Raw genomic sequence first — 18,127 nt, forward strand, 5'->3', positions numbered from 1 at the left:
GCAGTTTTATTGATATCTCCCAACTCAGCTCTTTCCCAAACTGAGGAGTCAAACTGATTCATCTTTCATTGTACAGTAGCTGCCCCTGCCTCTGACCACTCTTATTCCTCTCCTATGAGCCATTTCTAGATTGAAGTGCCTGCTTCATCGAGATAAGGAATGGTGCAGATTTCTAGAGTGCTAAAATAATGCAGTTTTATTCCCATTTGCTTCCCCGGGTTTTCCTTGTATTCCATATGCCTTTTTGACTGTAACTTGAACGCTGAGATGATTGTTCCATTAATCTGTTATAACCCTGACCTCCCACTCCTCTGAGATGATGCAGTGAGAACACAAGTTCTTCCGAGATCCTTCTGGTAACCTCTATCCATCATGACTACTGATCTTCTTTCTTACCCTTTACTTTCCTTCTGTTATTGGTTTGTTTTGGGTTTTTTAGACAATTAAATCCCAAGATTTTTTCTTTTTTCTTATTCCATGACAGCTTAAATTTCTCTGTAAGCTTTTTTGAGGAATTCTATTGTGTGCATCTAAGAAAACCTAGAAACCTACATCAACAAGATGATTTTTATGCATATGCTCCAAGAGATTTGTGCGGCAGAAGTTCTTTTTACAATGCTTTCATTGCCTCTTTATCTGCAATTTCTCCACATAATCATTGATTCTGCTCTTTAGAATAGTTTCACCATGTTTTGACAGTGCAGAAATGAAAGTGAGTTCTCATTTCTCCTCTCCCTTCTGGCTGCTGCTTTAAGAATTAGTACCACCTTGCCATATTTCATTCCTGTGATACCACAGTCAATTAAGTAGACTGTTATACAGCATTGCAGCACTAATAGATAAGCAGTTTCATACCAGAGTTCGTTTAAAACCATTAAGCTTAAATACCATTAGGTCCTGGCAATACTTTCCCAAACATATCTGAACATGTGGAAAAAATGTTCATGTGGAAAAAAAGCAGGCATACACCAAGTGGACACGACTTTTTTTTTTTTTTTTTTTCTCCCCACAGAGTAAAGCTACAGTCAACTGGACTGCTGTACTAGGATTACAAAGCCCGTCACGTAGGTTTGGGTACCACTGATATATACTATTAGAAACTTTTTTGAAATTATGTGTACGCTACACTAAGTATGGGGTATCTGGCACAAAAACGGGGGCTGCTACTTCTAAGCAAGAGGAAAGTAAGGCTAAAGACCATACTACTTACCCAGCAAGCACATAATCACAGCACTAGGTCAAATAACATGCCCCAACTAACCTACTGTCTGTCTCAGTAGCTAAAAGTGTAAGCATAGAGCAATCCTTCCCTCACCACTACACCGTCCCAAGCACCAACAGTTCAGAGATTCATAGAATCAAAGAAGGTAAACTGTTTTACTGCTTTTATCCCAATAAAGGACTACTGTCACTGTAATGCAAACTGAACCTGAATAAGTTTAATTTCTCCCAGATCTGACACTGCTAGGTAAACACAGATAAAGCAGAGGGGCACTGACATGGGGCAAAGCTACTGGTTCAAAGGTATTCAACACATTCTGAGATTAGTTTTGGACCCAGCACCAGATGTTTCACTTGAGCAAAAAGATTCTTGTAGTTAAAATTTGAGGGTAAAACTGTCATCTTTTTCAATGGGGAACAGTATTTCACCTTAGTTTGAAATACTTCACTGTTCAAAGACAGGAAAACAGTAACTCATTTGCATTTAATTTCATAATATTATGAAGTCATAGTTTTCTTTACTGAACTAAGTTTATACAACCACAAAAGACTCCACCACTGTGCTTTAAATGGGCAAGCAGCATTAATCCACATGTCTAAAATGTTTTTAAAAAGATCTTTGGTATAAGGAAGCAGGGATTTTTACTGCTTTACTCAAGTACTCTAGCAGAATATAAACAGCGCTCAGGCGGAGTGGCAGGTCTCTGCATGAGATCAAACAGGCAGCCGGTAATGAAAAAGGCCAATCGCTGCGCTGCCTGACCTGCTCAGAGTTGTCTTTTCCCAGCATCACTTGTATAGAGATGATCATTTCTGAACACGAGAACAGCAAAGTAGCCGACTGCATTGCATGAAATATGTACAAGAGTCCATAATTATGTAACCATAAGATTAACATACTTCCCCCCTGCCAAATCTATTTCTCACAATTCCTGGATTGTTCTGCTACTTCACTGATGATTGGACAAAGCTATTCTAAAGATGCCAAATATTCAACAAGTAGAATACCTTTAGTTCCTTATGGCTGTGCTATTCAGTCAGTAATTAAAATTTTACTGCAGAGCATGAATAAGCAATTTTAGATACCTTACTAGACTAATTAAACTAGTACAATGTTCCAACTAAAACATTTACGTTCAGCTGTCAATGTCCGCTATGTGTGTAAGGAACAAACCAAGTGCAAGCATTCTTCTCACACCCCTTGAAGAGTGGTGTTACGGTGAAAATCTCCAGAGACAGATCTGCGAAAAAGATTTGGTTAAAGAACAAAGAACTGAAGAGACTTTTCTGAATCAGTAAGTCTAGCTTCCTGTTACTGCAGGCAGCCACACCATAATATCATTTATAAACTTACCAAATACTTGGAAAACTCTCCAAGAACAGCCTTGTGCAAATTTTGAATGGGAATTGTAGATATAATGGAACTGCAGTGACTATTGTAATGTTAAGAGAGTTTATTACAGAGCAGGATAAATATTAACATTTATCATGCTAGTCATGGTGTATCTTTCCAGTACAAAATATATTTAGTAGTTTACAAATTATTGCATGTTTTCTTTGGAGCTTCTGTATTACCAGTGAAATACTAGCCCCAAATACCAACATTAATACACAAACATAATAAAGAAAAATATACAAGCCCCAATCAGGGTCTACACTTCAATACTGAATTGCCATGCTACATCATAAATATAGAGCTATAAATAAAATATTTTCCCTTTCATGCATAGGTTGCTTTAAATGAAGAATACTGCAATTTAAGATAGGTTTTTTTGGTCTTCTTACATCATGACCCATTATTTTAAAACCTTGTAATAATTTATTACTCAAAGCTTTTTTTTCCTTGATAGAAAACTCCAACTTCTACTCCACAGTTTAAAAACTTGTTTGGTATCATATCACATCTCTGACAGATTTCACTTGGTTGGAGGAATTTAATAAAAACAAATGTTAAATTCACAAACGTCAATCTGAAGGTATACTAGAGAAGCTAAATTCAGTTTTACAATTGAAATAAATCCTTTTGTAGCATCACCATCTAGTGGTCAATCTTGGTAGCAATGCATTTCTTCAATTACATCAAAGTCAATTCAACTTCATCACATTTTATTTCATAACAACTCAAGGAACGTTGCATTATAATCACAAGTTTCTATAAGGAATGTGGAAACCTCATACTGAAGAAATTCTGGTACTGGCTGCCTACCTACCTGAATATATTCTTTAAAATGTTTTGGACAGAATATTTGTGAAGGATTTGAAGTTTGGCCATTTTCACTATCTGTTCGTGATTCTCTACCATTAAACATTCAAAAAACCCCTGTTTTACAGAATTAAGAAGAGTTCCACTTCACACAGTATTAAATAGGGAACAGAGGACACAAAATCTCCTGGATCAAGTTTACTTCGATTGATGCTTGAGACATACGAAATACACATTTCTTCTTAAACTGACAAAGCTCCACCCTAACAAGACAAAACCTGTAAGCCCTGTCTCATGTTTCAACTTTAAATCAAGTACAGCTAATATCAGTTATTTCATGCTAATTGCAAATGTGCAATATCTTACCCCGACCTGAATGTGGGGTAGCCCGCCCCTCTGTCAAGAAGGTAAACCACCTTGAGTTACTATAGTACTTAATGTGGAACATTTGATAAATAGTAGTCATGTGCTCATCCTCTAAAAATTTACGATACACATTTGTCTTTTTGGTCATTGAAAGCTGCTCTTTGAAAACCATCCACCTGCCCAAACAAGTTGTAAAAGCTGCTTTAAGTCCTAGAAAATTCAAAAGCTTCTCTCGAGAGCAAAATGTGAACTAGTTAAAACCAGGCATCTCCCTTCTTCCCCATCATCTATTCATGTTCTGTATTATTGCTCTAGACTGCAGAGGGCTTGCTATAAAAGAAGGTATTCCTCAAAATCTGATTCTACTGCCCTCTACAGCATTTCTTAAAAAGCAGCATGTGATCATAAAACCACTGTTTACATTTGGTCTTCAAACTAATAACTGTGTTTGAAATTTCAAGTGTATTTAACATTTATATTTAAAAAACTTATTATTTTATTAATGTAATAAACATAACATCCTCTATTACATTTAGTTTCCTTAAGCAAATGTACTATTCAACAAAGCTAATCAAGATCTTTTATATTAGCCAAAACCTGGTCCCTACACAGTGCATCAAGCCAACCTACTAAATAAATTACGCAAAGCACTCTTAACTCAGAGCTGTTGTTGCTAAATTGATCTTCAGCATGAGCTATGCCAAAACTATGAACATCTTGCAGATCATCAGGCCAAAAGAAGAGAGGACCAGCTATGCTAATAATACAGTAGCAACCTTGGTTATTTTCTGACATACTGAAGTTCAATTTTTAACAGCATTTATTCCAATAACTTTAGCAAACCATCTCCTGACCGAAAAGAAATTTTGTGAGCTCAAAGGCACTTTACTCTAAAAGGTCCCATAAAGACCCCCAGGGCCTACAAAACTACAGATGCATCCCTCACTCCAAATACCTTAAGAACTCAGACTCTGATTATAAACAATTTATGCAAAGAAGTTAACTTCTTCAGGAGAGAAGCAAGTCAGCAGCCAACTTCACATCAGAATTCAAAGTTCCACAAAATGCTGGTAAAGAACTGAAACCTGGAGCACCCACCCCAGTTTTCAGATGAACAAAGCTCAGAGGAGTTTCAGTTCTACCATACATTGGTATGGTAAATGGCTTTAAACTGAAGGGAGGTAGATATAGACTAGACATAAGGAAGAAATTTTTTACGCTGAGGGTGGTGAAACACCGGCACAGGTTGCCCAGAGAGGTGGTGGATGCCCCATCCCTGGAAACATTCAAGGTCAGGTTGGACGGGGCTCTGAGCAACCTGATCTAGTTGAAGATGTCCCTGCCCACGGCAGGGGGGTTGGACTAGATGACCTTTAGAGGTCCCTTCCAACCCAAACTATTCTATGATTCTATGATACATTGCTTTGAAATTAATAGAGTAGTCACGTGAAAATAATCAGATGTATGGTATAAATGGTAGTATGAGTTGCACGATAATATTTCTCTTATACACATTCTTTCCTATCAAGTGGCGATTGCTCAGCAGTTACTGATTTGACAAAGATAATAGTAATACTCCTCAGAGACCTAAGATACATAGTATTTTGAAAAGGCCTCACCATACTTTGTAATTATACTTACACATTGCTTAACTCTATTTCCAGAATAGCTTAAATGAGACGTGGTTTCTTTCTTCCAGAACAGTGCAGCAGAATTGTATATTCAACACACCCCAAGAAAACTAAAGAATTTTCAGCTTAGATCACATCTGAGCAGAGGAAGGCAGAGTATAATCATTCATATTTATTTCTGTAAAACTGTCTGGGTTTTACATCAGTGTCTTTACAGAAAGTTACAGTAGTTAGATAAAGCTCAATTAGAACAGATAATTATAACAGTGTCCCATGTAACACTCCAAATACAAGCCTCACTTGTTTGTGGAGACTGCCTGGTAGGATCTCTGTAAGGTAGAGATCACTAACACTATAGAGAGGTAGGAAATTAAGTCATCTTCCATGGAATGGTAATATTGCCAATATCAAATCCTCACTTCTGTATTTCTGTAGTTGGCTATTTGCAAAAATAATCTGAAATAAAGTCAAACACAGGAACTATTCTGAGTAGTTTGGTTTCCCTTAGATCCAAGCAGCCAGAAAGAAACCAAGGTAATTACAGCCCTTTAAACAGTCTCAAGTACAATGAAATAAAACCTAGTCAGTTCCAAGAAACAGATCTTCAGTCTCGCATACCCATTCTAGAATTCTGGTTTTTATTTCTATGGAGTTTCTCGATTGTGAAATGCATTATACTTGATCACTTATTACAGACAGTTTTGCAGTTTGCCTCTTTGCCTTTTTGACCCCTTTATGCTTTCTGAAATGCAAGACTAACTGCACTATGAATTAGGAAAAGCTTGTGAATAAGCAGAGTTGACCTTAAGTTCCCAGAGACAGAGGATTTTTTTTTTATTATTTCTAATGGTTGCACACAAAATGGGATGTATTACTTTCTGAATATCAATGAATTCAGGGAATTAGACATGTGGAAGTGTGTTACTGTGTGTCTACCTTCATAAGCAACAGAAGATTGAGGTCCTAGCCATTCTCAAAATGAAAGGTTTGTCATATTAGCTTTCTTACAAGGCTCTTCAGAGGTTAATATAGCCCACTTGAAAAAGGTTATTCATTAGGGCTTAAAGAATTCAGCTCGTCTAGCTCCTGAAGATTACGGAAACACAGAGTTCCTTATGGAGTTATAAGTAAAAATACATAACTGTGTTCAATACCAACATATACATTTTTAAAATCTTAGAAAAGCTGGAACACAATTACTAAACACACCCGCCCACAGTTTGTTCCTCTGCAGAATCCCTACAAAATTATAAAGAGCTGATACGTTCAACAAGATTTTTCTTTATAATAAAAAGAATTCTGGAAATAGAACCAAGTTCAAAACAACTTTTTTCTTAAAATATAGCAGCGCTCGTTACAGTACACTGCCAATTTCAGCCAAAGGATACTACCACACACTAACAATTCATGCTAAAAATACCAGACTGTAGGCCTACCACAATGTAAACCCACCTCATCATTCTAAAGCACAAATACTCATCACTATCAAATGACTTCTCTGATTTTTTCCTCAAAACAAGCCATAAAGACTCAGAAGTGTTATAGAAAACAGCATTTAGTCTGGCACGCTAAAATATTATGCCATTCAGAAAATGATTAAGCTACATCTCCCTACTAACCCAGCAAATAAAACTGCCTGCTACAGCCTCCAACCCCCCGAAACCTCACACTCAGTTTGTCCTCTTACTTTTTAAATCTATCTTGAAGTTACTGGAACCGTCCTGAGAATAATGGTGCTGTATGCTGAAAAACTCCAGAGACATATATTACACTTGGCTTATTATGTTTTCCACATAGGTCCTCGATTAAAATATTTACTAGAAACAAACTCTGAATTGATTCTACAGGATCCTGGTAGAAAACCCAAAACGTAACTGACAGCAGTAACCACAGGGCCCATCACAACTATACCCGAGACCTTAAGTTACCTACATTTGTTATCTGAGCATTTTACTATCATGCACTTTCGGTCAGAATGTGTGGAACCACGTAAATGCCTTAACGTCTACAAAGTGAATTTTACAAATGAGCAGTTCCATTAAAAAAACAGAAGCAGGTATATCGCATGCATTTCCCCCCCACCCCCTCAAATTATATCCCTGGAGAGTATATCAAAAGAGTTCACTCTCATAATAACTGTAAAAATGCCTACCTTTACTGGTGAAATATGAGAATGGGAAACAAATCCATGGACATTCTCAATTTGTGATAGATTTTTCTCCGATACGTGAACCAGCTCTGGACCTGTCACCTCATTGGTAATGTGTGGAGAGCTGTGCTCCTGTGGAGGTGTATCTTCATCCTGATAGCGGTATTTCTGAAGAAAACAATTATACAAAAAGATCAGTCCACCACAGAAATGTGAAAAGATTCCCCAGAAAACCTAGGTCAGACAGAAATAGTTATTTTCTGACACTGCTGACTTCAAGGCAATAAAATCTAGAAATAAAAGTTTTAATTAGTATTTTCAGTTTAAACACTGATCCTGTCTAAAAAGGTTCCAGCCTTTTCAGTCTCACCTAGAACTACTATATAGCTACCTAATTTTCTTTTGCCTATTTGCATACAGTAACATGTCCCCAAACCCTTTTCCAAAGCACTTTTCCCTTTACTAGTTTTTTTCCTTACAAATACTTTAACACTACATTATTTACTAATAGCAGAAACTCTCAGTACCAACTGGATTTATCACCGTGTCCTGCCTTTAAAAACTATCAGCCTCAAAAGCTTTTCTCTATACTTCTAATTTAGCACATCTGCCAAAAGCATTTTTTGTCTGCTAAAGAGTTTCAGCTTTTATACTGGGGTATCAATATAGCAATTCACTACTGCTAACTTCATTATGAAACAATAAAATGTGGTTTTGCTACTAGACCCATTAAGTTTCCCCAACAAGCAAGTCTTCAAACAGAAACACAAGACATCACTCAATCTCAGCCTTATTAATTTGCATTCAATTTCAAAAACCAGAACCTATTACTTAGCCACCAGGGATGCGTTCTAGTCAGACTGTGCAGATCTGTACTAAAAGGTATTAATGAAATCAGGAGCATACATAATATTCACCTGTTCTCTGGACTGCAGAGTTAACTGCTCATCCAGCACCTCCAAACTCCAGAGCTAACATGGGCTTGCATTACAAACATACTTAAATACAAGCTTCACCCCAGTTTCACCTTTGTAGTCTCAGCCAATTCTGAGGCACTTCAGGTAGCCCATGCATTTTATTGCTAGTTAAAGCTAAAGCTGAAAGCTGAAATCATGTAACTTTTCCAGCAGGGTTTACTGTGTCCACAAGATGCACCCCAACATTTTATAACCACAGTCACTTTCAGACACTACTACTATACTCTGGAGTATATAGTTGTTACTAGTTTACAGGGAAAGCATGTCATGTCAATAAAGGAACAGAAAAACCTTGTAAACATGTAATGGTTTTAAACTTGGAAAAAGCTATTCCTATTATTAAGAAAGTTTATTTAGGATAGAAGGTATTTCCTTGAGGTTTTTTTAAACAGAATTCTAAGATTTACATACTACAATTTAAGTCAAAAATAGTCGTCACCTTGGTAAGTCATTTGTACATCGTAATCCAGTAGATCACTGCAAGTAACCACTTGTCTATAAGCACGTGAACACTACACCAAGGCAGTACCCGATAAACAGTGTTTGATAACTAACCCTGTTAACAGTTACATGAAACTACGATTTCAGGCTACCACAAAGATCCCTGCCCTTCACAGAAGAGTCCTGCAATATTACAAAGTTATAAAGTCTACAGGACAAACTACAAAGAAACTGCTTGAAGTGACTCATCCGTTACCAACTCCTGTAACGTTTAACCCATTCGTGTCCTGCCCACCCACCCCCGGGTGCCTGTCTTAGATAGGAAGACATAATTTTTTGTCTATCCAGCAAAAAACAATCTCTAAGCATGGTCAAATAGGACAGCTAAACTCCTAACAACAGGAATCTCTTACTCTTCCCTGTCTCCCAAACCCCAGGGAAGGCACCATATCCCTTCCTTTCTTTGGTTCTGGCTCTCAAATCAGCAGAAAATTGCCAACTTTTTCCTCCTCCTCCTTTGCGGGGTTAGACTTGTACTGGATTGCTGACCCCAATTCATGCAGGGACTCAAGGAACACCAGAGACTGTGCAAAAGGAGGGAGGAAATCAGGATGGGATCCCTCTCTTTTGGAAGGGAGCTATACATCAGCCTACTGTCTTCTGTAGACTCATCGTAAAGCCATATTGCAGAGTTTTGCCCAGTAAAGAGTGGTCAAATGGGGCAGCTCAAGTCACATAACTGACTTGTGCTGAAAGAGGAAGGATTTGTTTGCTCTTCTCTTCCCTGCCACATTGTTCTGCCAACACTAAGATTCCTTGGGAGACAAGCTAAGTTCCCTTACTAACTTAGAAGGAACAGCTTGCGACTTTACATTTCCATCACCCCTTGCACTTTACCCAGTCACAGCCTGCCCTACAGCAGACCCCCACCCCTGCCTCCAAACCCCAAAACAACAGCAACAAACCCACACCCAACCACACACATACAGGCAGACACTAAAGATGCAGTTTCTTTTAGCCCGTCACTGATGAGATGTCGGAGATCTTTGAAGTTATAACCCTGATTTATTTTTGTACTTAAAAAATAAAATTTAAAAAAAAAAAATCTTTATCCACCCTAATCAATTCAACCCTTCATTGTTGAGACCATACGAGATCAAGTTCTACTATGAAAGAAATTATGCTTTTGAAGTATTAGAAACTATAAAGTAGAAGCAATACAAGTATATTTTCTCTAAAAATAACAATGATTAGCAGAGAAGCACAAGGTAGAAGAAAAAGTTCCAAAGAGGAAAGCAAGAGCATTAAGACTTCTGTTATTACAACAGCTGACCTCAAAACACTTCCATACCTTCTCCTTAGCTGGATGGCAAAGGAGAGATGGTGAATGCTGATAGTTGTGAAAGATTGCAATGGTTACTCAAAAAGCCCTAGTTTTTCAAATCTTTAGCAGAGAGGTTTCATGAGATGACCAAGCCAACTTAATAGCTCACTACTAGCAGAATATAGAAGTTCTTTTTCTTTCCTTTCCCTGCAGCAGTGAGATGCTAGATTGCTCAGCTTCAGACTCTTGCCATTCATCTATTTTCTGAGATGGACTTGTTTTTAACTTATCAAAACAAAACCCTGAAATGAGTTGACATTAACTCTCTAGAGCAGCCACGTTAAACATCAGAAACAGAGAAGAATTATCATTTCGAGATCAGTGTTGGTCAAAAATACAAGTGAACATTATCAGACCATAAAGAAGATCACAATGGAAATTAGAGAAAATAAACATCAGAGCTGCAAGAAGCACAGAAAATGTCTTGCAACATCAGAGAAAGTAGGAATTCTGCTCGATTACAGGAGCCTGCTCTGCTGGTGAAGGCAATATTTGGCTGGACTTGTGATCCAAAATGTCCCTGCCAGATCTCAAGTTTCGATTTGACTATGAAATACAGGAAAACGGGACCTGAGAGTGGATTAAGTTCCCAGTTCTTCTCAGACAAGACTTGTGGAAAGCTAGAAGCGGATCATTCCAGTTTTATTAAAAAAAAATTAATAAAATAGTCACAGGTCAATCAAAATTAACTTCCTTTGCAGAACAGTCAATACCTTTAGGCAAAGCACAGCATTACCTTGATTTTTCTCCTGAAACCAGACACGTTTATTAGAAACAAGTATTTGGACATGTCTGAGTGTAAACAGGCTCTAGATTTCACTAAGAAACATATGTTTACATTACACAATGATTAGTGCTTACAATAACATAGTGCGTGTGAAGTTTTAATAGATCAGTATGTCATTATAATTTAGATTAAAAATGAAAAAGTGTTCTGGTAAAGGATTCGCTCTCATACGAGGCACTGACAAGGGCTATAAGCTTCTTGAAGAAACATCTTAAATGTGAAGTGCTAATTGGTTTTTGACACAATATTCAAGATTGACTTTATTATTTGCAAAATATTTTCCAGCTTGAAACTACTAACAAAAGCCGATTTCATGTTTAAAATACACTAACTGAAATACTTACAGGATGATGTTTCAAAGTGCAAATAGAAGACAAGGACACAAAGTGCATGAAAACATAACATCCACAACACTACTTATTCTGAAAGGTACCACACTATCTTTGCCCTTTGCAGAAATTACTTTTGAACAAAGTGCTTCAAGGAAATTACTGTATCTTATAACAGCTAATTCTCCATAGAAGTGGAAGTGTTTTGTACTACTTTACTACAGAGCATCACTTCTGAAGTACTATGCCTCTTGACTGAAGTAGCGCATTCAAGTGATCTGTCATGGTCAAACAGCCGCCATTCAAAATTGTCCATTTCTTTCCTCTCCCAGGAGCTGCCACCCCTTGAACATTAATTCGGTCAGCTGTTTTAGTCATGCCAAGTTAATTCTGCTGCTACATATGAAACGAAATCCCATGCAAGTCACCCTCCACAGGAGTCTAAAGATACCGTTTCACAATACAGCCTAGCTCACTCAAAGGGCAGCTACTGTCCAAAGACCAGGAGCCATCCAATCCCTCTTGGTCGAGCTGTACAACTACATCTCCCTGCCCCTTGCTGCTACTACACATCTGACTTCAGATGGTGAGCAAGCTAATCCAGCAGAATGTTTGTTCCCTCTTCCAGCAATATTAAATTTTCTGTAATTCCCTAAAGTGGCTCACAACAAGATGAGACACGCAGCAGTGCTGGCATAACAGGGAGAAAAGCAGGTAGAGCGCAGGACCAGCCCACCTCATAGTGGGTAGCAGAAGACCATTTCTCTGCTTACAACCAAGAGAATCCAATCCTGCAACCAAATCCAGGCTCCAAGGAGACCCTAGCTTAGAAGGGCCAGCCAAGCAATGGGCAAGACAGATCAAAGGAAACAAAAAAAAGCAGGTGTGGCAAAGCAGCTCTGAACTTGCAGACTGCTTCAGCTGCACATCTCAGAAGTTTCCCAGCACTAAACTAGGTAGTAGCCAAGCAATTTAACTATTTTTAAGAAGTTTTATGGACTGCCGTATAATTTATAATCATAATTTAAAGTCCAAAGCATCCAAGTGCTAAACGTTTAACACATACTTCTGACAGAGCTACTGCCCCAAAGGATTCAGTTGTAGGGATAGAGGTATGTCAAAATTAAAAACATTTCTCTTTTGATGCCACATAGTTAACAAAATTTCTTCAGGCTAGATTACACCTTCAATTATTGTTGAACTGTCACCAAACACTATGGAGTAAATTATTTACTGGTGTAAACTACTGAAAAATCCATTTATTATAAAAAAACAGTGCTAGTTTACATGAGACAAGAAGATGGTCCAAATTCACTGCAGTGAAATCATCCATTGTGTTAATTGTTCAGGCCCACAGCCTCCCTGCTTCAATTCCCAGGCCTAGCAGAGTTAGGCAAAAATAAGGATGAACAAAGTATCTGCAACAATGTGCAGGTCAAACAAGGATTTTGTGGACATTTTACAGCACCATTTTTCAGAATACAGATCGCCTGTTCCCAGAAAAAGAACAGAAAAACTTTAGGAAACTCATTCTAAAAAAGGTTCACTTCAATCTGCCTAAGCTCATACCTATATTTTAAAAAGAAGATATTTCATACAGATTCATACATAATCTACCCCCTAGAGATAATTAAGTTGTGGTTTTATATTTTTTTAAAGATCCTCTAATGAGAAATCTTACTGAAACAGAAATGAAAGGAAATTAAAAAACACTTAAGCAATCCCATGCCTTAAACTGCTAACCTATATGCACAACAGCATGCAACGCTGTTATTCCAGAGATTTAAGCCATACAGAATGCCATGTTCATGGACAGAAAATTAAATTATGCAAGAACAGCCTTAACTACCAGATAATTTAATGACAAAATGCAAGGCAGGAGTAACTACAGTTCTCTTCAAAACGGGATGTGTATCAAAATCCAATTCATATTAGATGTACACATCAATCCACTTTCTTATGTGAAAACAACTTTGAAAGCACAGTAGTGCATCTTCCCTGCACACACACAAAAAATCAGTGCTAAAACAGTTTTAATGTAAGAGTGAAAGGGTGCTTAAAACACAATTAAAAAGTTCGTAAGTTGACCTTCTTTCTTATACTCACTTCCCTTCTCCTCCGGATTTTAACCCTCCCCACCCACACAGCAATACGACTCTGAAGTTACTGCACCCTTCAAACAACAAAAATTATAAACAAAAGCCAGGAAAACATGCAGCCTGACTTACACAGTCTGTCCCCGGGTAAGTTTTAATTTTCAGTGTACAAGTCCAACACATGTTTTGAAAGAGGTTAAGAGTGAGGACTTTAATAAGTAAATCTAGTCATTTGAATTCGCTAAATATATAGAAGCTCACAAGGTCAGACCCTCTCTGATGCAGTATGAACAGGCAGCATGATAAAACAAAGTGGCTTTAGACCATTTGCACCTGACTCCCCAAGTTTAAATACTCGTCCTTGTTCAGGCACTGCTCCACTTCAGAAGTTAAACTAAACCTGAAAGGACCCTTCAAAAGATCATTCCAGCAACTGAAGCTGTTGGGAAACACTGCTTGACATTCAACATCTCCACTCCTGCATAAAAGGACACGCAATATGTCAAAAGCAGATGAGTAGAAATATCTAAATACCTACACTTCTCCTCACGTCTCCCCAAAAACCAACCTTCACAACTCTGACTTCCGGATACCATTCAGCAGAAAGTAAGCTCCAACAACTCTAACAACAAAAACAACAATACACCCAAATTCTGCATAATCTTGCTACAACAAAACTAATCCAAAATGAATAGTATACTAAGATGCTAATGCATTTTGTACAAGTCTTCCCTGTAGTCTAGTGGAAGTGCTAAACCAGAAACTAGTGCTTAGGAAAATAATAGCGCCTTCCTTATGGAGGAAAAGAAAAGGACACAAAACAAAAGGCATGCTCCACTACTGCAGAACTGAAGTTAACTTGAAAACTTCTCATTTGTAAAAACCAGGCAGATTATGAAAGCCAAAGAAAGTCTCTTTGCAGGTGAACAGCAACACACACTGAAAAGTTGAAAGCCTGTGGCTAACAAAAGAAACTTCAGTAATGTAAGAAAAGAGGATACACGTTTGTGTATTTTCAGAACTTCTTCACTGATCATGGAATAGGCCGCTCAGTATTATTTTCAATTTAGGCCTCAACATACGATAAAATGAGTAACTTGAAATATTAGAACTGGTTTTTTGATCTTTGGGTTTGTTTTTTTAAACACAAGTTCAGTACTTTGAGTAACTAGCTGCATCATTCTCACATAAAAGCACTAACTTCTCTTTTAATAATTAGAGCTAAGACAGAAACATAAGGCATTTCACCCCCTTGGACAATTTCAGTTTGACACTGTATCTTGAATAAAACTGCATATAACATGTTTATTTAGGTCACAGTGTTCCATCATATGTCAAAATGCACAGCTAGTGTTAAATGTAAGTATTTACGTAATGCTTCATGTCATGGATATCCAGAAACCATACAACAATTTAAGATATATATACACATTTACAAAAACATCAGAAATATTTGTAATGAAAAAGTCCACCTGTTCCAGAATGCCAAGGAAAAGAGACCAAAGAAGGAGCAGTCAGATTGTGAACGTTCTTTTCATATGTTGTCAAAAAACAGTACAGGAAAATGGAAAACACTATATTTCATAGAATTACTTGTGTGAGATGAATTGTTTCTTTATGTAAAAGACTGAACAGGTTATCCTGTATTACTGTTGCACATTGTCATTTAAATATTGACTCTTTCAGTATTCAAAGGCTATCTTCTCAGTAGACAAGGGTATTTTATTTTTAGTGCAATACACCCCTTCAACTTTTCCTGAAAAAACGAGAAGTGCCTAGCACAAAAATCTCTCTGCACTACCAGCAGGTCACAACTATTTAAACCTAAACCCTTCAGTTCATTTGGGATGTAGATAATGTAGAGTACCCAGTCTGTATTAACAGCAATACACGTTTATTTGAAGATAATTAAAGCCATAAAGTGCATAAGCAGTCCAAGATATTTTAGAACGCAACACTGCTAAATGAATTGCGCTCAAGAAACCAGCGGTCTGCAAGATACGCTTCTTATTAGCGTACAGCCGAACAACGGTAATAAAGACCAAGCATTCTGCCGACAGTGTTTCGTACGAGGTGCTTTACCCCCCTCCTCCCGCGCCTGGCCGCTCTGCCTGCGAGCCAGGCGCCGCCGCCGGCGGCGCTCCCTCCAGCCGGCGCCCGGGGGCGCTGCCAGCGGGCCGGTCACCGCCCCTCACCCCGGGCCGGCCCGCCGCGGACAGCGCGCCCTCCGGCGGGCGGGCCCCGCGCCGCTCCGCTCCGCGCTCCGCCCAGCGGAACCCGCCGGCGGGCTGCTCGCCCCGCAGGGCGGCGCCGAGGAGGCTGCCGCCTCCACCCCGCCACCTCCACCGGGCAGGCTGCGCCCGGGGGCCGGGGTGCGCTGACTGAGAGCAAGGTAAGAAGTCACTAATGCGTTCGGACAGACAAAAAAGGGCCGCCGACGCGGGGGTACAGCAGAAAATGCCGCCATCGCTCAGATCCGACAAAACATGCCTAAAGTGGATCCTGGATGTTTGCTGGATATTTTTAGTTTGGTCTTAAAGTGAACAGCATCTCTCCTCTGCAGTTCGACTGGCAAGATTAAAATCAAGATAGTATTTTCATTCTATGGCTTTCTTCCCAAGTTTATTATTTAAATAGGAGAATATTTTATAAATAAGAGAGGGATGTGCAGTTCCACAAAAAGAAAGACATCTTAATTTTATAGCAAAGAGTTTCCAAATTGCATCAATAAATATATACATATTTTCAACTGAAAAATGCTTTGGACACGTGAAAGGTAAGTAGAATCAAAACAAGGCAAATTCTTCCCTCCTGGAAATAAAGCATTCAAGTTTCATAATAAATCATTCACACTATCAAAAGAGACATAAAAATTTAGACTCCACCCTCCCAACCTAGGTGACACTTATTCAACATCAACATTTTGTGATATCTCTATCTAAAAATGCACCACACATGCATATGTGTATGTATACGTGCGTACACACACACACACCACTGTTCCCAATTTATAAAATAAAATCTAGTTCAATTATTTTCTGGTAAAAATAATGAACACTGACTTGGAAACACTGAATATGCAAAATAAGTTTTGGAGAGAAAGATTTCTGAATTTTTGTCTCAAAAGTAACTTCACACGCATATCCCTTTAATTTTAAGGGCTTTCCAGTGTTCTCATCATATCCTTCACACTGTGCGTTACTTTCACTGAAAAAAGCATTTTTGTAAACAGAATATATTCAGTGTGTGTCTATTCTGAGGATTACCTAATTAGATGTTTTATTACTCCGAAACCTAAACAGTTGATGTAGTCCTAAAATGACTAAATGCCCGAGGGCACTGTTAAACCCAAACCCGCCACTAACCGTCGCTTCCATCAACATGATGTCAGGAGGCATTTCCAGCCCTGCATCTCAGTGCAAGTCTCCTGTGTATCTAATTCTCTACAGCTGAAGAAAATTAAAGCCAAGTGCAATAAACTGACTACATGATGATTAATGATGATTAATGGAGAATGACGACATTTTACATGCAGCATTCAGTAAATTTAGTGTTGTTCAAAGGGATCTTTAAACAGTAGGCATGGTAATTCATTACTTCTGTCACAATCACCAAGAGCTCCGATAATCAAGTAAGGCGTGGAACAAAATACACACTATTTAATCAGAAATTTAAGGTACAGTTACATTCAACATAATGGCAATCATTCACTAAATGCAGCTTATATTTCCAGGAAAGTCCTTTTATAGACCCACCTTACATCCAAACATTAAAGATATTGTGTTGTTGGTACATGCTACTTTACAGTGGCATAGCATCGGAGAAAAACAGTCCAAGTTTTTTATGCTAGGAGACATTTTTTCAGACCCTGTGCACTTCAATCGATCCGTGACTGAGATTCCAGAAAAATGCCTCTGTAAGCGCTGCTTGCTGCCTGTCTTTGACATTTAGTCTAGGTCCATAGTGTTCAAAAATAAGCCTTTATATAAATAGGTTGAATCCTTCAGGAAAAATTTTGCTTCACGTTAGAAACCAGACCTTTTAAAAAAAAGCAAGGAAAAGATCCTGTGTCCATTTTTCAAATTTTCGAGTCAGCTTTATATTTAATCACGTTAGCATCAGCCTGAAGCGACAGCTGTCTCGCAGCCCAAAGTAATACTCGGATCCTCTCGGCCAGAACCCAGGGTTAGATCCACGGAGGCAGCTCCACCTGCTGCAGTGCAAGGTCTGCTATCTCCTCCATGAAAACAGAAGCGACTCTAGCAGAGCCACTATGCTCAGTGTATGCTGGTTGCTTAGGGGAGGGGCAAGATGTTGCAGCAAGGGACTCATTACACAGCTCGATAGAGAGAAACCCAACACTTCCTGCAAGGTGCTTTCGCACTGCACCAATGAGCATGTGAAAACCCATTTTAAAATCAGCTGTGCATAATTATAAAACCAGGGAAGTGGTAAGCTTAACAGCGGGGAATTTGCTGATCTGCAGTTTACACTAGCTTTTTCAAGGAAGTGTCAGCAGACCACAAAATGAATGGCTATGGGA

General features: G+C 38.5%; 1 protein-coding gene across 18 annotated transcripts in view; it reads right to left on the reverse strand.

The window, feature by feature from the left end:
* DLG1 (discs large MAGUK scaffold protein 1) overlaps nt 1-18,127 on the reverse strand; it is a 173,380-nt gene that overhangs the window by 105,151 nt on the left and 50,102 nt on the right. For 15 of the 18 annotated variants that reach the window (XM_076341028.1, XM_076341025.1, XM_076341033.1 and 12 more), the window contains one exon: nt 7,574-7,738. In XM_076341028.1, coding sequence (XP_076197143.1) covers nt 7,574-7,738 — 165 coding nt within the window. Of the gene's footprint in view, nt 1-7,573; nt 7,739-17,339; nt 17,761-18,127 lie in introns of those variants that run through there. The other 3 variants (XM_076341041.1, XM_076341037.1, XM_076341039.1) reach the window with 2 other exon arrangements.

This window comes from Aptenodytes patagonicus, chromosome 6 (assembly GCF_965638725.1).
Source record: "Aptenodytes patagonicus chromosome 6, bAptPat1.pri.cur, whole genome shotgun sequence".
In the NCBI taxonomy this organism is placed as follows: domain Eukaryota; kingdom Metazoa; phylum Chordata; class Aves; order Sphenisciformes; family Spheniscidae; genus Aptenodytes; species Aptenodytes patagonicus.